Below are 19436 nucleotides of genomic sequence, written 5' to 3' on the forward strand. Positions count from 1 at the left end.
CTGTCTTTGGATACTTGGGAAAACTACAAATGATTTTTTGCTGAAAACATGACTTGGATTTCATTGTGAAAAGCATGCACGTGTGAGCCAGATGTGCGGTGGAGCTCAAGAAGTGGGAGATATGACAACTTCTTTGCCACTGCTACTTTACCTTCGAGAAGCAATCACACTCTATATACGTAAACTACTTGGTATTAGGGAATAAGGACCCACATATTCAATGTGTGTGTAACATAAGTGTTTAATATTATAGAAGCAAGATATACGTGCTCGTAATAACTCCATTTTATTGGATTACTTTCTATTTTATTTTTATTTAGGTTATAATTTTGTCTTTTGCAATTTGCAGGATTTATTAGTACACCATCTATTTAAGGATAATGTTTCCTTTCATTTAGCCATTATTAAATTCAGTACTGAATCTATTCGACATGTTGCAGTTAAGTAGAATCTAACATAATGTCGCAAATCATGTTCCATTGGAATTGACGTTTTTTAACATTTTGAGTGACCCTTAAGAGAAATTACTTTAAATCTGTTCATTATTTTTAGATTTGGTGTTGGATACAATTCCTAATTTATTTTTTAACTGATTCGGTTAAAAACTTAAAATTGAACATATTTCACTAGGATTTCATTTTCTTTGGTTTAGGTTGAACCGGAACAAAAACATTGAACGAATTAAAGGGCAGAAAGGACAAAAACATTGAAATCCTCCATTTTTACTAACCCATCGTTCTTCCCGCTCGTTCGGTTCATTCAATTTGTTTCGAAAACCTTTTAACCCGGTTCGCGGTTATTTTATTTTAATCCTCAACCACGTTCGAATCTATTAGCGACACAGTAAAAACAAATATATTTTATTAATCAAAAATTCAAAATCTGAAAAAAAGACGCTTTCACCAAAAAAAAATATCTCCAATCGATTTCTCTCTATCTCTCTCTTCACCACCGTCGCGTGAAGAAGACGAAACAATCGCTCTCTCCTTGTGTGGTCTCACTATCTTTTTCTCACCTTCGCGTAGCTTAACCATGGAAAAGTAGAGAAGAAGAAGAAAGAGAGAAGTGAGAGAAAGACGAAGAAGATGAAGAGCATATTGCTTTTTCTGTCCCCAGCCATGTGAGTTTCCACTGACACATTCTCTCCATCTTCACATTTGGTGTTTTTTTCTTTTGCTTGATTCTTTCTATCTTCATTTTCAGATTTTTACCGAGTCCGTAACCGAGTTTGAACGAGTTAGTGGATGGCTTCATCGTCGTCTAGAACTAGGAGTCGTTCTCCTTTCTCGCACCGTAGACCTCCGAGTCCTTACTCTTCGGCTTCGTCTACTTCTTCGTCTCTTATAAATAATCGTCTATTACCTCGTTCTTCTTCCACACCTACTTCTACCGTTTACAATTCCGGCGGTGTAACCGGGTCCCGATCTATGTCGATTACTCGCACCATTTCCGATTCCGGTCCCATCGGCGGCTCCGGGACTTATGGAGCCCAATCGTACCCATCGGAGGGGCTCATTGGCGAGTCTGGGCAGACGATTACCTCTGAGCGAGATAGCATCTCCGTCACCGTTCGATTTCGTCCGATGAGGTACGGTAGATCTGGAAGCGGAATATCAGATCCATTTGATACAATTTCACGATTATTCTTCTTTAGAAGTTTAATATTTATGAAATGTGAATTGATACTTAGTCAATTTTGAAAATCTCCCGTGTTATTTGTTTGATTGCAGTGAGAGGGAGTATCAACGAGGAGATGAGATTGTTTGGTATCCTGACGCAGATAAGATGGTCAGGAATGAATACAATCCCCTCACAGCTTACGCATTTGGTATTGAGATCAATTTATTGCCGGAGATAATTTCAATTTACTGTTCATTGATTATAGATTTGGTCGCCTCCGTTTGTTCAATGAATGTTCTTCCATATTTGTTGATGCCAGATAAAGTTTTTGGACCACAGTCAACAACTCCAGAAGTATATGACGTAGCTGCTAAACCTGTAGTCAAGGCTGCTATGGAAGGTGTTAACGGTAAGGCTTATAGCTGTGTTATCGATTAAACAAGAGTTGTGTTTGTCATTGAAATACTTTTAGCCAACTCATTTGCTAGTAGCATTACTTGCAGGGAAGTATTCTGACTCTGTGTTTGCAATTTGACAGGAACCGTTTTTGCTTATGGTGTTACAAGCAGTGGAAAGACACATACAATGCATGTAAGTGTTTTGGAAAAATACACGCTATACACCATTTCGTTATACAACGTTTACTGTGATGTGAAAGATATACGATATCATACACACACTGGGTGATTATAGTTGCTGATAAATGTTTGATTGACATGCTTGTGTTGATAAAAAGTAGAGAAGATCTTGATTAAGATTGACCAAAATGATCTCTTCTTAAATCATCACGTGATCATATGCATCTTGGATTTCCATCAAACAATCAGAGATTCAGCTATACATGCTGTTAATAATTAACCATTGCTTCATTTGCAATCTGCATAGGGTGATCAAGATTTTCCTGGAATCATACCATTAGCAATAAAAGACGTGTTCAGTATCATTCAGGAAGTAAGGGATCTTCTTCAACTTAAAAACTATATGGTCCTTACTGATTTAAAGTTCTTAATGCATCTATTACAGTGTCATATCTGCTAATTTCTTACATCATTCTAAATATCAGACCACCGGAAGAGAGTTTCTGCTCCGTGTTTCATATCTTGAAATATACAATGAGGTATGCAAAAAATTTCATTCCATAATGTAATAGCGTTTACTGACACAATAAATAAACCATGAAGTTAAGGCTTTTAGCCTCATATAGTCATATATAGTTTCCTATTCCCCTCACGTTGAAGTAAATATGATGTATCTCCTTTTTTGGTAACATGTGATATAACTCATCATGTCTTATATTTTAGATGAGTGTTCTTAATTGCTTATATGTCCATCTGTCTGCAAGTTATCTTATTTTTGTCCTTCTATCAGGTGATAAATGACTTACTGGATCCAACAGGGCAAAATTTACGTATTAGAGAGGATTCCCAGGTTTCCATCTTGTTCTCTTTCTCTCACACATGATTACATATGTATATCAAACAAGAGCATTTGCTTGTTTGTATGATTTCATTATTTTCACTTTAACAATAACAAATATGATACTTGATGAATAGTCCATGTTACATCCATCCTGTTTTTATGGATTACCTTGGTTTGATCTAGAGGGGATATTTTTTTATAGGGCACTTACGTTGAGGGTATCAAGGAAGAAGTCGTTTTGTCTCCAGGCCATGCGTTATCTTTCATTGCAGCTGGGGAAGGTAATTGGAAAAATTATTGTTGAGACATGTTTTCAAAATATTCCTATTTGCGTTTCCTTTATTACTGTTTTGACTTTTGATCTTCAATGGCAGAACATCGTCATGTTGGTTCAAATAATTTCAACCTGATGAGCAGCAGAAGTCACACAATATTTACACTGGTACATTTTCAATCTTGTGAACATCCCATTTTCTTACCCTTGATCCTCTCAATGTCCTTTAGATACTTTTTCTCTTACAAATGTCCTTGCTATGCATTTTAAGTTTCAATTTCAAGTATTTTCTGTTTGCAGATGATTGAAAGTAGTGCTCATGGAGACCAATATGATGGAGTTATTTTTTCTCAGCTAGTAAGGGCTTCTTTCTTCTTTCATTGCATAAGTTCTCTCGTCTTATAAACAGCTCTCTCACAGTGTCTCTTTCTTGCTCAGAATTTGATTGACTTAGCTGGATCTGAGAGTTCCAAAACTGAGACAACGGGACTGAGGAGGAAAGAGGGTGCATACATCAACAAGAGTCTTCTGACTCTTGGAACTGTAGGTGTCTCTTTTCTGTTGGAGCTTTCTTTTATTTGTCAGATATTTCCTTTTCAGTTATAATATGATATAAATCAGAATTAAGTATAATGCAAAACTGCCTTAGAAGAACAACCTGGTTTGCTAGTGTATCTTAATGATCAATGCCTTTATTTTCTGATAAGCCTGTTCCCTTTTTGTGTCCTTATGTCAAGGATAACATCTCTAGTCACCTAACCTTTGAAATCGATTTTAGGATGTTTTGATTATAAACTATATCTCATGGTTCAAATATGTAGGTGATTGGAAAACTGACTGAGGGCAAGACAACTCATGTCCCATTTCGGGACTCTAAGCTAACTCGTCTTCTGCAATCTTCACTGAGTGGGCATGGGCATGTATCGGTACGACTCTTCTGTATCTGGTGAATATTTCCCATTTTACTGTAATAGTTTTCACACGGTTGATTATCTCAGATTGTCTAATTGTGTTGTCTTCAGTAGCATATTTAAGGCAATGTTGGTTTGTTTGTATTTATTGGCTATCTAATATACGCTGTGTGCTGATCTTAATTTTAAAATCGCAATGAGCAGAAGCTAATTAAAATTTTATTTTCTGAAACTTTTGTAGCTCATATGTACAGTTACTCCTGCGTCAAGCAGTACCGAGGAAACTCATAATACTTTGAAGTTTGCCAGCAGGGCAAAGAGAATTGAAATTAATGCCTCACGCAATAAGGTCATTTCTTAGGCTTTTGGTCATGAAGTACTTGGCTTTTTCATACAAAAAAGAAGAAGAAGTATTTGACTTCTATTGATGGCATAACCTAAAATTCGGCTAAAAAATACATTGTTTCATATCTTGCAACAGATCATAGATGAGAAGTCATTGATTAAGAAATATCAGAAAGAAATCTCGACCCTCAAAGTCGAACTTGATCAGCTAAGAAGGGGTGTGCTAGTTGGTGTCAGTCACGAAGAGTTATTGAGCCTAAAGCAACAGGTTCTAACCTCCCCGAGACCTTGTTATTTCATAAATGTTTGAGTTTATTCCTATTTGGTGAATAGATCGAGCTATCAATTTATTAACAGCTACAAGAAGGTCAAGTGAAGATGCAATCAAGATTGGAGGAAGAAGAAGAAGCTAAAGCAGCTCTAATGAGTAGAATCCAAAAGCTTACAAAGCTCATACTTGTCTCTACCAAGAATTCTATTCCTGGATATTTAGGTGACACACCAGCTCATTCTCGCAGCATTTCTGCTGGTAAAGATGATGTAAGTTTGTTATTTAGATCTGATTATCACTGTGTTCCTATATTCCTTTTTAACTGTTGCATGTTGGTTCCTCACTGCCCAAGAGGTTTGATACCTGATTGACTCATTCTGTTTTCTTTCTGCTCTTCAGAAGTTAGACTCTCTGCTCTTGGATAGTGATAATCTGGCATCTCCATCTTCGACTCTCTCTCTAGCATCAGATGCGCGACGGTCTTCCAGCAAGTTTAAGGATGAAAACTCTCCAGTTGGTTCTCGTGCAGAATTAACTCAAGTAAGTTCTGGGATTCTTAGCGTATATAGTTTTACATTGAATTTCGTTTATTAGAAGTTTGGTGTATTCTTGTTTTCAATCCAAATGGTTACAGAAAAGGGTGTTTAATGATTCAGTGTCGCATGCACCCATTTAACCTTTCTTTTATCCCATGAATATGATTTTTTCAGTGTTTTTATCAGAAAATGACATTTGATAGTTGTGGCTATTACAGGGCGTTATGACTCCCGATGAAATGGATCTCCTCGTTGAGCAAGTTAAGATGCTTGCTGGTGAGATAGCTTTCGGCACAAGCACACTAAAGCGTTTGGTGGATCAGTCCATGAATGATCCTGAAAACTCGAAAACCCAAGTAAAGATTCTTCTTTATCTATCTAGAGAATTATATACCAGTATGACTGTGGTCTCCCTAATTTCAAGTTTTAACCCTGAAAATCAGAAAATGCATCTCCAGATGCTGAACTTTATTAGCATTCCACTTTAAGCCATTTATTTACCTATAAGCATAACTACGGAACTTATTATATGCTGGCATGCAGATCCAGAATCTAGAAAATGATATTCAAGAAAAGCAAAGACAAATGAAATCCTTGGAACAGAGAATAACTGAGAGTGGTGAAGCTTCAATTGCTAATGCATCATCGATTGAGATGCAAGAGGTAACCTAATCTATACATCTTATATTTATGATCCTTTACCCTCTTAAGGTCATTCAGTTGTGGACACAGTGTGGATCAGCTAAAGGTATTACAATTATTTTTGTTGTTTTCAGAAAGTTATGAGATTGATGACACAATGCAATGAGAAGAGCTTTGAGCTGGAGGTAAAATGTCTCTCTAGAATGAAATGTCTTCTTCTATAGCGAATATGGAAGATTTCTCAAGTCAATATATATATTTAAATGTGTTCTACCTATGGATCAGATTATATCAGCAGATAATCGTATTCTCCAAGAACAACTACAGACAAAGGTCACTTCTAAGTCACGGACTCCTTTTATTCTTTTATTCTTTTTTATTTTTCATATACAGCATTTTCTTGTGGCTATTATCTCAGTCATCCTTACTTATATACACATGCTCTAACAACTGCAGTGTACCGAGAACAATGAATTGCACGAAAAGGTGCATCTTCTAGAGCAACGATTATCGAGTCAGAAGGCCACACTGTCTTGTTGTGATGTTGTGACTGAAGAGTATGTAGATGAGCTGAAAAAGAAAGTACAGTCTCAGGTAATTTCTCAAAATCTCAACCAATTTTGTCAAATTTGCGACCATGCATTCTCACAAGTATGCCTGAATCCTGATAAATATCTTCACTGGTTGCGAGGAGATTGTGAAAACACATATAATGATATATATGTTTAATGGACCTCTCATTGTATTTACATGAGCGTTTGATGTTTTCATACTTCAGGAGATTGAGAACGAAAAGTTGAAGCTAGAGCATGTGCAGAGTGTGGAGGAGAAGAGTGGATTACGAGTGCAAAATCAAAAATTAGCTGAAGAAGCTTCATATGCAAAAGAATTGGCCTCTGCAGCTGCTATTGAGCTGAAGAATCTAGCTGATGAAGTTACAAAGCTCTCGCTTCAAAACGCAAAGCTAGAAAAAGAATTAGTAGCTGCAAGAGACTTGGCAGCGGCAGCTCAGAAGCGTAACAACAACTCCATGAACAGCGCAGCGAACCGTAATGGAACAAGGCCAGGGAGAAAGGCAAGGATCTCAGACTCATGGAACCTCAACCAAGAAAATCTCACAATGGAATTGCAGGCAAGGAAACAGCGAGAAGCAGTACTTGAGGCTGCACTAGCTGAGAAAGAATACATAGAAGAAGAGTTTAGGAAAAAAGCTGAAGAAGCAAAGAGAAGAGAAGAGGCCCTTGAAAACGATTTAGCCAACATGTGGGTGCTTGTTGCCAAGTTGAAGAAAGCCAATAGTGGCGCCTTGTCAATACAAAAGAGTGACGAAGCAGAGCCTGCAAAGGAAGATGAAGTGACAGAGTTAGATAATAAGAATGAACAAAATGCAATCTTGAAAGAGAGGCAACTCGTGAATGGACATGAAGAAGTAATAGTTGCCAAGGCTGAAGAGACACCAAAGGAGGAACCTCTTGTTGCTCGTCTTAAGGTAAACCTTTTACAAATTTGCTTTCTATTTTCTTTCAGCATTCTTAGTTTTCTATAAGCCTACTCCACAGTCTAGCGGTAGGCAAATCTAGATATCCATTACCTGTTCGCTCCATATCCTTTATGCCATGACCTTCGGATCAGGCAACATATATTAAAACCTTCAAAACACCCAGAATATATGGTTCAAAATATGTAAATAGCTTTACCTGATCCAATATATTCTAATATCATGTCCTCCTATCTATAATACAAGTGACTGTTACGGATAATTAAGTCAAGCTACTTGTGGGTATTGAATATTTATCTGGTTTTTCGGGGACATGGAACTTGTGTACCCATGTGTGAGCTTCTATCTTGTACGGGTAATGAAAATCATGAATCATCATCTCACACGTTCAAACAATATGAGCTTTAATAAATAAAAAAACTACTTGTTTTCTTGTTCTGCATTTGATGCTTTATATACATAACAGGCAAGAATGCAAGAGATGAAAGAGAAAGAGATGAAATCTCAGGCGGCTGCAGCAGCTAATGCTGATGCAAACTCACATATATGTAAAGTCTGTTTTGAGTCGCCGACCGCCACAATTCTCCTCCCTTGCCGTCATTTCTGCCGTAAGTCTCACTCTCACATTACCTGAGGATCCTTCATTAAGTACTAAGTAATCCTAAAACGATCACAATCTCTCCTTTTATGCAGTCTGTAAATCTTGTTCACTTGCCTGCTCTGAGTGCCCAATCTGCCGAACCAAGATCTCTGATCGCCTGTTCGCCTTCCCGTCTTGACCTGCGGCAAGTATAGTCACTCTCCTACACACAGTATAAGGTAATTCCAATATTTCCCACCTTCACAAAATCTTTAAAATCCAAATTCTTTAGTTCAAAAACATTAGGCAATCTTTTTATTGAAAGACAATTGTATGTGATTTTGCAGGTATAAAGAACTATATGGAAGTCTGTTTGTTTGCTAACATTTTCCAGAACGGCAGGCTCGAATTCTTTTATTACAAGTTGTTTTTTGTTTTCTTGTATGTAATGTCTTTGTTATATCTTTCTGTTCAAAATGTGGTAAAGAAAGAGGAAACATAACATGCTAACAGAAAAATAGGAAACATATCATAGCCGTTTCATAGTAAGTTCAAAATTTGAAGTAAGTAATTAAAAATTATTTTGCTAATTCATGAAATTTGTGTACAGTTTTTTAGAAAAAACATACAGTTGTACAATGGAGAATAGTGTACGAATGCAACAGTGATACACAAGAACACCAAACTACACCAATTATCATCGATGAATTACTGCAAACCACACAAACCTTTGATCTCTTCTAACTTATATTGTAATTTTTAATTTTAATAATAATTTTTACTTAGTTATATCTATGCTAAATTCTTATTTTTTTTTAAGAAATTTAATACATACCGAATTTAATACACCAATAACACATGTAAATATTTTTGGATCAGAGTGGTTGTTACGGCCCAATGGATCTAGTGAGCCTAAATGATACGACCATATATTGTTTTTTTTTCGGTTTTCGCCAACGAGGATTTGGTTACCGAGAGTTTGTTTGAACGGTCCTCAGAAATTCGGAGCTTGTAGCTTCTCGGTGCGGTGCCTTCACTTTAATGGCGGCAATATCCCCTGTTCAATGCTTATTCTCTTGCAATTCTCATCATCATCATCAACAACGCGAGCAGGTGAATCTCTCTGTTCTTATTTCTTCATAATTAGCGAGAACTACCTTCTTCTTGTTATGACTTCATTCCTCCGTTTTTTTCAAGTAGAGTGGGTCGCTTTGGAGATTGGGTTCTAGGGTTTTAGTATCTTCGAGTCTATGGAAGCTTTCTCTGTTCTCTGGACTCCATTTGAACCGAAGGTGATTATGTTCTAGTTAACGATTTCAGTAGGATTTGGCCCTTGAAGCGATGATTCTGTGTAATGCAGTTGGATATGAGATAATTGATTGCAATCTTTTGGGTCTAATAAAACAGGAGAACTTTGATCTGTGCAGTCAAGGGAGATCCAGAAGATGCCTTTAAGAAGACTGTCGAAATCGATCGGATGATTGATGCTCTTAGAGATGCAAACCCTAGACAAGTAAGGAAACATGTCATATGCATCGTATAAATGTTGTGTTTTTGCTCTATTATCTTGAGTAAATTGAGTTTTGTTTTGTTGTTGTTGCCATTTTCATTGAACAGGTTGAGAAGATTGTTGTTGAAAATATCCTTGCTTTTGATGAGGTTTTTTGGATAAGACTAGCAGCTAGGTCGGATACTTGTAAATCAGAAGATGACAAGGCATGAGTTTATATTGTTTATGTCAATGATAGAGCAGACTTTTGATCTCTTTTGTTTCCGCTAATGCTTTGAATACGGTTTGTTTCTTACAGAAGGACTATGAGGAGTTAGCTACAACTGTGATGACTATAGTTGACTGTGTTGTGAATAAGACTCGGGTTTCTCTTTCTTCTGTGGTTTTATTGTCTCTTCTTCTTCAGCGTTTACTTAAACAGGGATAACTGAGAGTTCATTATATCCCTTTAGGAAAAGATAGAGACGTCTACTGATATTCTGAAAGGGATTTTAAGACCTGCTATAGATGGAGTGGAAGAGATTTCATGGCCGCCAAGAGATCCTGAAGCCATCAATCTAATGAAAAAGGTTTATACTAGTTGTTCTTCACTTTCTACTACATCTACACATTTTTTATATATACAACCTATATTCAGAAGGGTTATCTGGTCTTAGATTCTGTGATTTGATATCGTCATGGTTACTGAGATCAGTGTATTAACAGGAAATTATACAACGGGAAAAAGAAGGGCAATTAGATGAAGGATTTCTTTCAGAAGTTAATGCTCAGCTCCGGCAGGTAAGTGCTACAATTTGTTTTGTTTCACTTCTGAGGTCTTTCCTTTACAGTGAATAGATGTATTCTTTTGAATGTTTGAGGCTGACGATTGTTTTCAGGCAAAAGAAGATAAAGACAAACCAGGGTTATTGGCTATGCTGCAAAAAGTTCTTCAACTCTATTCTGCTACTATCCTCTCCAAGCGTAGCTACGCAAAGAAAGGTGATTTGCCCAATTTTGAAAACTATGCCAAGTCACTCTAAACCATTTTCTACGAACATAATCTCATCCACTATAGCTATTGTCACAGGGAACGAAGTTGTAAAAGCCGAGCATTTTCTTGAAACTCTGATCAAAGGTCTGTTCTGCAACCACTTTTCCATGTACTATAGACCCCAGCCAGACTTCACATCGGTTTATTATGTGTGTTTCAGCTCCTGAGGAACAATGGAACAAGCTTTTCGTAGACGGGTTAACAATCGGAAAAGGAGATATCACACCTGATGAGCTATCTGCTGTTATCAAGAAACGAATCGAGCGCACACTGATTCGAACTGTAAGTAACATACCATGACACATTTGCTTGCATTGTTATTATTCTCTTCAGGAGTGAATGCGAGGCTAACCGGGTTTTGGGTTGGGGTTTTAACCAGATATTGTTTTCTAAAATTCATCATTCTAACCACAACTATTCTGATCATACCAGGAAGGGGGTTCATACCAGCAGCGAATTTTGACCGAGTATCTCAAAGGAATCGAGTCCAGGGCTAATGAAATTATGAAATTACTCCAGGGTTAATGTCGTAAATCATGTATTTATCTATACATTTTTGTGTAATATCAGTTCAATAACCCCAATTAATATATTGTTTTCTCTCATGTAATAATTTTTTGATTGAGCATTTGAAGTGTTATCTGATTTAAAAATATGAAGCTCTGTAGTCAAAATTTTACAGATTTTAATTATCTTGGAATAAAAAATGTAAAGTTGATGCTTCCATATAAAATAAAAGTAAAAATGAGTAATTCATGCCAATTAAATTAGCGAGACGCAAATTGGAGACAGAGATAACTGAGCGGAGGGATTCAGATCTATACGACGAAACTGAATCTCACCGTCTTCTTCTTCTTCTTCTTCTTCTAGACGATCCTTGTGTTTCTCTTGCTCTCGCATCCACGCTTCTCTGGTAATGCTACTGATCGTCACCGTGAAGCTGAGCTTGATCGCTTCCCCTTGTGAACTGATCTGATCTGAGGTGAATCTCTATTTCTTCTCCTTCTTCATTGTACGAATCTCGATTTCTCGGATCTTGCTGCTTCTTATCGTTAGATCTGTTTTCAATTTCACGTGGATTACGTTTTTTTTCTTCCTTTTGCGGGTTTTTCGATTTCTTTGAACTGATCTTTCTCCATGATTTTCATTCTCTGTTGATCTGGTTTTTGTAGAGTTGTTTCTGTTTCGTAATCTGTGAATATGCTGACCAAGTTCGAGACCAAGAGTAACCGAGTTAAGGGTCTGAGTTTCCACCCTAAACGACCATGGATTCTCGCGAGTTTACACAGTGGTGTGATCCAGCTCTGGGATTATCGTATGGGTACTTTGATCGACAGATTTGATGAGCACGAAGGACCTGTTCGTGGTGTTCATTTCCACAACTCACAGCCTTTATTCGTCTCTGGAGGTATGCTTTGTTATTGGTAGGCCAATAAGTCTGTTTATTACACTTTCATGATCGATAAATCCTGATCTGCTTAAGTATTAACCCTTAGCTAGTTAGCTTCCTCGGTTCCTAGATCTAGCTTGGTCTCCCAACCTTTGTTTAATGGATGACTTAAGCTCTTATAGTCCCAGCTGGAGTAAATAATTTGTGTTTAAGTTACTTATATAACATATTGGATGATTTGGACCTAGTGCATTGAAACCAGATCTTATGGTACATGTTGCATAGTATTTTATTTGAACATAAGTAAGTACTCAAACAACTAGAAATGCAAATGGCTTGGATTCTTCTTCGTTACAGTTATAATGCTCTTACAGAACATTACTCATATGTAGTTGATGGCATTGATTACATTGGATGTTGCAGGGGATGATTACAAGATTAAAGTTTGGAACTACAAAACTCACAGGTGTCTTTTCACTCTTCTCGGGCATCTTGATTATATCCGCACTGTCCAATTTCACCACGAAAACCCATGGATTGTGAGTGCTAGTGACGATCAGACTATCCGCATTTGGAACTGGCAGTCTAGGACTTGTATTTCCGTGTTGACTGGTCACAATCATTATGTTATGTGTGCTTCTTTCCATCCAAAGGAAGATCTTGTTGTATCAGCATCACTGGATCAGACTGTCCGTGTTTGGGACATTGGTGCTCTTAAGAAGAAGTCAGCATCTCCTGCTGATGACCTCATGCGATTTAGTCAGATGAATTCTGATCTTTTTGGAGGGGTTGACGCTATAGTTAAGTACGTCCTTGAAGGTCATGATAGAGGAGTCAACTGGGCTTCTTTTCATCCCACACTTCCTCTCATTGTCTCTGGTGCCGATGACCGCCAAGTAAAGCTGTGGCGTATGAATGGTATTTCTTATGGATATCTGTCTTCTTCTTCACAGAAAGTTAATTTTATGAATCATTGAGGTACTGATGCGTTTCAATTTTGTTGCAGAAACTAAAGCTTGGGAGGTGGATACATTGCGAGGTCATATGAATAACGTTTCATCCGTTATGTTCCATGCAAAACAGGACATTATCGTGTCAAACTCTGAGGATAAAAGCATCCGTGTCTGGGATGCTACCAAGCGAACTGGAATCCAAACTTTTCGTCGTGAGCATGACCGATTCTGGATTCTTGCAGTTCACCCTGAGATTAATCTACTTGCAGCAGGACATGACAATGGTATGATTGTTTTCAAACTTGAGAGAGAACGTCCTGCATTTGCTTTGAGTGGTGATTCGTTATTCTATGCCAAAGATAGATTTCTGCGGTACTATGAATATTCAACTCAAAAAGATTCCCAAGTTATTCCTATACGGCGTCCTGGTACCCCAAGCTTGAATCAAAGTCCGAGGACTTTATCCTACAGTCCGACAGAAAATGCAGTCTTAATCTGCTCAGATCTGGATGGTGGTTCTTACGAGTTGTACATCATACCGAAAGATAGCGTTGGCAGGAGTGATGTTGTACAAGATGCAAAGAGGGGGACAGGGGGTTCTGCGGTGTTCATTGCTCGAAATCGGTTTGCTGTTCTGGAGAAAAGCACCAGCCAGGTGTTAGTGAAGAATCTAAAGAATGAGGTGGTTAAAAAGAGTTCTTTACCTATTCCCACAGATGCTATCTTTTATGCTGGGACTGGAAATTTGCTTTGTAGATCTGAGGATAAAGTGGTTATATTTGACCTTCAACAAAGGCTTGTTCTTGGTGAGCTTCAGACACCGTTTGTTAGGTACGTTGTTTGGTCTAACGATATGGAGAGTGTTGCTTTGCTCAGCAAACATACTATCATTATTGCGAGCAAAAAACTTGTCCTACAGTGCACGCTTCATGAGACAATACGTGTGAAAAGTGGAGCATGGGACGACAATGGTGTCTTCATTTACACTACTCTGAACCACATCAAGTACTGTCTGCCTAATGGAGATAGTGGAATCATCAGAACCCTGGATGTCCCAATCTACATCACCAAGGTGTCTGGAAATACAATCTTTTGCTTGGACCGGGATGGGAAAAACAGGGCTATCACCATTAATGCAACCGAATACATTTTCAAGCTTGCACTACTGAGAAAGAAATATGATCATGTCATGAGCATGATAAAGAACTCCCAGCTATGTGGACAGGCTATGATCGCTTATCTTCAGCAGAAAGGATTTCCTGAAGTTGCCCTACACTTTGTTGAAGACGAGAGGATCCGATTCAACTTGGCTCTTGAAAGTGGCAACATCAGTGTAGCTGTTGCATCCGCTACAGAGATTAATGAGAAAGACCACTGGTATAGACTCGGAGTGGAAGCTCTTCGTCAAGGAAATTCTAGAATTGTTGAGTTTGCGTACCAGCAGACAAAGAACTTTGAGAGGTTATCTTTTCTATATCTCATTACTGGCAATTTAGACAAGCTGTCAAAGTTGATGAAGATTGCAGAGGTGAAGAACAATGTAATGGGTCAGTTTCACAATGCACTCTACCTAGGAGATGTTAAAGAGCGTGTTAAGATACTAGAGAATGCTGGTCATTTGCCTCTAGCTTATATCACAGCTTCGGTTCATGGTTTAACTGACATTGCTGAGCGACTAGCAATTGAGCTAGGAGACAATGTGCCTTCATTGCCTGAAGGGAAGACTCCATCGCTTTTAATGCCACCGTCTCCCATCATGTGTGGTGGTGATTGGCCTCTACTGAGAGTGATGAAAGGAATATTTGAAGGAGGACTTGAGAGTGCAAACAGAGGGGCTGTTGATGAAGAAGAAGAAGATGTTGAAGGCGACTGGGGTGAGGGACTTGACAAATTCGATGTTGATGGAATGGAGAACACAGACATCGAAGCCATATTGGATGGTGCAGAAGCAGGTGAAGAAGAAGACGACGAGGAAGGTGGATGGGGACTTGACTTGGATCTTCCACCAGAGCTTGACACTCCTAAAGCCTCTGCTAACGCACGTTCATCTACTTTTGTGACACCTCCTCAAGGTATGCCCGTAAGTCAGATTTGGAGTCAGAAATCTTCCCTTGCTGCTGAGCAGGCTGCAGCAGGAAGCTTCGACACTGCAATGCGTTTGCTCCACAGGCAGCTTGGCATTAAGAACTTTGCGCCTTTGAAATCGATGTTTCTTGATCTGTTCAGTGGGAGCCATAGCTATCTGCGTGCCTTTTCTTCATCTCCTGTGGTTCCTCTTGCCATTGAGCGTGGATGGAGTGAGTCTTCCAGTCCTAACGTCCGTGGCCCGCCAGCTCTTGTTTTTGATTTCTCTCAGCTTGAAGCAAAGCTCAAATCCGGCTACAAAGCTACAACAGCTGGGAAACTATCTGAGGCTCTTCGTGTCTTCCTCTCTATTCTCCAAACCATCCCATTGGTGGTAGTTGAGTCAAGAAGAGAAGTAGATGAGGTTAAGGAACTGGTCATCATTGTTAAAGAATATGTCCTCGGTCTTCAATTGGAGCTCAAGAGGAGAGAGATGAAAGATGATCCGGTGAGGCAGCAAGAGCTCGCTGCTTACTTCACTCACTGTAAACTTCAAACACCTCACCTACGGCTCGCGTACTTCAGTGCAATGACCGTCTGCTACAAGTCAAAGAACATGGCTACTGCTGCTCACTTCGCCAGAAGTTTGTTGGATACAAACCCAACTATTGAGAGCCAGGCCAGGACGGCTAGACAAGTTATGCAAGCAGCTGAACGCAACATGACAGATGCAACAACACTCAACTACGACTTTAGAAACCCGTTTGTGATATGCGGGTCCACTTATGTGCCAATCTACAAAGGACAGAAAGACGTTGCATGTCCTTACTGCACTGCCCGGTTTGTACCAAGCCAGGAAGGTAACATTTGCTCGGTCTGTGATCTTGCAGTCATTGGCGCAGACGCATCTGGCTTGCTATGCTCTGCCTCTCAAGTCCGGTGAACAAGTCAGAATGATTATGTGCTTCAATCGTGAGGTAAGTACGAGATGCTCTTTTATGGAAGAAGAGTGTTGAGCTTTTGGTGTTTGTGAATTTTCCGCTGCAACTTCTATTACTCTTTAAAGTCTTTATGTTGTTTCTTATCTTAGTAACAAACGCATGAGAACTTTATCTTCTTGCTTTATCTCTTTTTGTTTGATTTTATTTTTACAGTCTCAGGACATTTCATTTAGGCTTATCGGATTTTAAACTCGATTGAGAAATATAGACGTAATATTTTATAAATTTTCAGAATTGTATCCATTTTCTTTTGGTGAATTTTCAGTTGATGCCTAATTTACTATTCCAAATACTTATAAAATTATCGAAAAAGTTAGAAATATCCAATAAATGTGGTTAGTTAGATGAACCGTTAAGACTGGTAGATAAGCTCACGGACAAACTCTCGAAATGACTCGATCACAGCTGCCTCTTTACTTCTTTTCTGTTTTTTAATTTGTCCGGTCGCTTGAATTTGAGTGTGAGAGAATTTTCCACACATTTGTCTTCCAAAACTATCAAGATCATGTAGCTGCTTCATGGATCCTCAAAGCAACTACATGAACGCTTCCTAGCGAAACATGACCGTTGATAGTCATGCCAGTCATGTCATGGAACCCCCTCCGGCACACGAATGATGGAGTTTTGTCCACTGTCAAACTGCATTCTAAAAAGCTTTCCAACTTCTGGATAAACAGAATCCTATGATGAACACCATCCATATCAATCGACGAATCTCAAGTTCTCGTCCAAAACATTAAACATTCGTGATCTGGTCCAAAACACTAAAGACTAAAAATTCACTTGATTAGAGTTAAACTGTTTAAGAACTTCCCACCTTTCAAATCGATGTTTCTTGATCTGTTCACTGAGAGCCATAGCTATCTGCGTGCCTGTCCTAAAGGTGATTTTTGGTTTGTGTTCCATACTATTTCTATATATAGAGGCTGATATAGTGTGATGATGTAGCTTATATGGACGGATTGAGAGCATGATTCTGCAAATATGATATTTTTATGTAATCGAGTTACAAAAATTTGACACAATAATCTTGATTTATACCAAGCAATTTGCAAGGAATATGAATAAAATTACGGCCGACAATGGTACAAAGCATCGATCATTTATAATTCATATAGAAAATATAACCATAAGAGCCCCACTCATCATCATTATAAGAAATCTGTGGGATAGATATACATGAGTATAATATAGTTTTATATGTAACCGGATAAAATTATTCCGTTGTTGTATAGTGGAGAAAAACCGCATAAACTTCCCGAAAATAGAAAAGAATAAGCAACCCCCACACAACTTTTGCGATAAAACTAATCACTACAAGAGTTGTCACTGAAAGCATCTAAAAATGGTTAAGTTGGGGAATGCAAAAAACTTCACACCTGAAACCACATAAAGACTACTAAACCCCTACAAATTTCTAGTTATATTCAGGGTATTTAACTATTTATTATTGTAATTGAACCATCATTTAGTATTGTAATTTTTGTTTGAACCACTTAAACTGTAGCTACCAATCAAATTCATTAAAAAGCTTTAAAAAATAACAATAACTTTCCAGTTATTCATAGAAGGAAAAGCAAAGAACTATAAAAAAAGACTTATTCTCTTTCTCTTTTTGTACATAAAGAGGAAGCAAACAAAGAGAGCCAAAATGGTCGACATCTTCTAACAATTATTTATACTAAATTATATATTCACACATATCATGCTTATATATATATACACATGTATATAATGGGAAGGCAGAGGTAATGATGATGATGATAATGGGGAGAAAATGTGAAGATTGTGGGAATCAAGCGAAGAAAGATTGTGTGTACATGAGATGCAGAACTTGCTGCAAATCCAAAGCCTTCCATTGCCAAACTCACATCAAGAGCACTTGGGTTCCTGCCTATAGAAGATCTCATCACAAACACCAATCGCAACCGCTCTCTACTAGTATCCCAAAAGGTATGAGAGAGCAACAACAACTTTCAAATTCTTGTCCTTCATCAGGTTCTTATCTCCTACTCTTATTTAATTATGCTCATGTATAAGTGCATGTTAATTTTTTTCTCTCACCATAAAACATCTGAATTTTTGGGGTCTTTCAAATTTCATTTCATTTCTGAGTTAATTGTATATGTCCTAAAGATAGAGAAATGAGATTTTCGGATCTCATGAACTTTAAACAAGACTTGCTAGTAAGTGCAAATAAGTACACTACATATTGATGTATCCTTGTGTGTTGTGATGATGTTTAGTGATCTATGTCTATTTTTATATCAATCGATAAGGAATTAGGTTTTTTCTTCTCCTCTATTCTCGATGTTACTATTTGATCATGTAAAATGATCACAATCCTGCTTTTGATTTTAGATTTTTGGTATTCTTTTTTGTATTCTTGATTTTTGAAGTGGATTACGTAGTAAATATATAAACAAACGTCTCTAGTTATGATCTTTGACAAATTGAGAAATGTAGGAATCTTGTTTTTTCACTAATTACTTTAATGGCTTACTTAAGAAAAATAATTGATGCTAATAAAATTATTAGACAAACAGACTTATCGTGTTGAAACATTCTTTCCTATTTTAGGTGTACAAATCCACACTACTCCTGGACATTTTCCGGCAGAGTTGAGTTCCCTAGCAGATTTCCGATGCGTAAAAGTGAGTTCAATCGATGATGGAAAAGAGCAATATGCTTATCAGACCACGGTGAACATTGGAGGACATGTTTTCAGAGGGATTCTTCACGATCAAGGACTCCACAAAGTGATGGTAGATCATCATTATAATAAAAATAGTAATAATCATCAAGAGTTACTTACTCCTTCAACTTCTTCATGTCCCTTGAAGATCACAAGTCCTTTTACCGATTTCATGTTCGGTACCCGATTTTCTTCGGTCCTAAGAAGATAGATAAATTTTAATGGATGGAATGATGCCTAGCTATTTCAAGTTAGGGCCCATCGTATGTTGTTACTTTACTTGCTCCCATATCTTACAATTTTTTTTTATTTATTACCACGAGGTTCAGAACTAGACCTAATTTATGTGGATCCGAAGTCAGTATTTAGTTTCTTCTCTTTGGAAACACTACTCATCCCAAGAAAGATCAAGATAGGGGTACAATGGAAGTAACTTCAAGTGCTAACCACTAACCTACCACACTTTTGTAAGGATCGAGCTACAAAAATAGAGAAGTAGTACATATAAAGAGTTTAGTATTAGTTTATGGATGGTGATGATAAATTTAGAGCATCTTTCAAAGTCTGAACTATATGATTTAATTTGTGTCCATAATATTATAGACAAATGAGTATGTTTAACAGGTGGCCCATGAGGGTATCGGATTAACTTTCGTCTTTACCTACTAGCCTACTTTATTTACTCAATTTCATT

At 37.8% G+C, this 19436-nt stretch overlaps 4 protein-coding genes across 12 annotated transcripts; all 4 read left to right on the forward strand.

Annotated features, from left to right (window-relative positions):
- The first annotated feature begins 876 nt into the window (after nucleotides 1–876).
- Nucleotides 877–8742, forward strand: AT2G21380 (Kinesin motor family protein). Of its 2 annotated transcripts, NM_127709.3 has the most exons (26): nucleotides 887–1120; nucleotides 1204–1588; nucleotides 1731–1828; nucleotides 1940–2029; nucleotides 2159–2211; nucleotides 2506–2571; nucleotides 2684–2737; nucleotides 2989–3048; nucleotides 3242–3320; nucleotides 3414–3481; nucleotides 3614–3670; nucleotides 3752–3856; nucleotides 4135–4239; nucleotides 4466–4573; nucleotides 4706–4837; nucleotides 4927–5109; nucleotides 5240–5380; nucleotides 5595–5732; nucleotides 5920–6039; nucleotides 6153–6203; nucleotides 6304–6351; nucleotides 6475–6612; nucleotides 6797–7507; nucleotides 7983–8124; nucleotides 8210–8335; nucleotides 8444–8742. In NM_127709.3, the coding sequence occupies exons 2-25, from the start codon at nucleotides 1245–1247 to the stop codon at nucleotides 8293–8295; spliced, it is 3177 nt and encodes a 1058-aa protein (NP_565510.1). In that variant the 5' UTR covers nucleotides 887–1120; nucleotides 1204–1244; the 3' UTR covers nucleotides 8296–8335; nucleotides 8444–8742. The 2 variants fall into 2 exon arrangements, with proteins under 2 accessions (NP_001324300.1, NP_565510.1); NM_001335746.1 differs by having other exon boundaries at nucleotides 877–1588; nucleotides 8444–8721.
- Nucleotides 8743–8988: 246 nt separating this feature from the next.
- AT2G21385 (uncharacterized protein) lies at nucleotides 8989–11382 on the forward strand. 5 transcript variants are annotated; one of them, NM_127710.4, is made up of 11 exons: nucleotides 8989–9209; nucleotides 9297–9388; nucleotides 9504–9609; nucleotides 9714–9812; nucleotides 9905–9970; nucleotides 10059–10175; nucleotides 10312–10386; nucleotides 10485–10587; nucleotides 10676–10723; nucleotides 10800–10921; nucleotides 11072–11382. In NM_127710.4, exons 1-11 carry the CDS (start codon nucleotides 9138–9140, stop codon nucleotides 11162–11164), a joined length of 993 nt encoding a protein of 330 aa, NP_565511.1. In that variant the 5' UTR covers nucleotides 8989–9137; the 3' UTR covers nucleotides 11165–11382. The 5 variants fall into 5 exon arrangements, with proteins under 5 accessions (NP_565511.1, NP_001318261.1, NP_001324299.1 ...); NM_001335747.1 differs by having other exon boundaries at nucleotides 9040–9209; nucleotides 9524–9609; nucleotides 11072–11325; NM_001335749.1 differs by having other exon boundaries at nucleotides 9040–9209; nucleotides 9297–9609; nucleotides 11072–11325.
- Nucleotides 11352–16318, forward strand: AT2G21390 (Coatomer, alpha subunit). The gene is made up of 4 exons (NM_127711.4): nucleotides 11352–11621; nucleotides 11812–12047; nucleotides 12453–12947; nucleotides 13036–16318. Exons 2-4 carry the CDS (start codon nucleotides 11840–11842, stop codon nucleotides 15987–15989), a joined length of 3657 nt encoding a protein of 1218 aa, NP_179734.1. The 5' UTR covers nucleotides 11352–11621; nucleotides 11812–11839; the 3' UTR covers nucleotides 15990–16318.
- A 1403-nt stretch (nucleotides 16319–17721) lies between these two features.
- SRS3 (SHI-related sequence3) lies at nucleotides 17722–19144 on the forward strand. 4 transcript variants are annotated; one of them, NM_001335750.1, is made up of 2 exons: nucleotides 17722–18045; nucleotides 18628–19144. In NM_001335750.1, exons 1-2 carry the CDS (start codon nucleotides 17799–17801, stop codon nucleotides 18951–18953), a joined length of 573 nt encoding a protein of 190 aa, NP_001324103.1. In that variant the 5' UTR covers nucleotides 17722–17798; the 3' UTR covers nucleotides 18954–19144. The 4 variants fall into 4 exon arrangements, with proteins under 4 accessions (NP_001324103.1, NP_001324104.1, NP_001324102.1 ...); NM_001335751.1 differs by having other exon boundaries at nucleotides 17722–18000; NM_001335752.1 differs by having other exon boundaries at nucleotides 17800–18045; nucleotides 18628–19113.
- Nucleotides 19145–19436: the final 292 nt, after the last annotated feature.

Source organism: Arabidopsis thaliana, chromosome 2 (assembly GCF_000001735.4).
Source record: "Arabidopsis thaliana chromosome 2, partial sequence".
Classification (NCBI taxonomy): Eukaryota; Viridiplantae; Streptophyta; class Magnoliopsida; order Brassicales; family Brassicaceae; genus Arabidopsis; species Arabidopsis thaliana.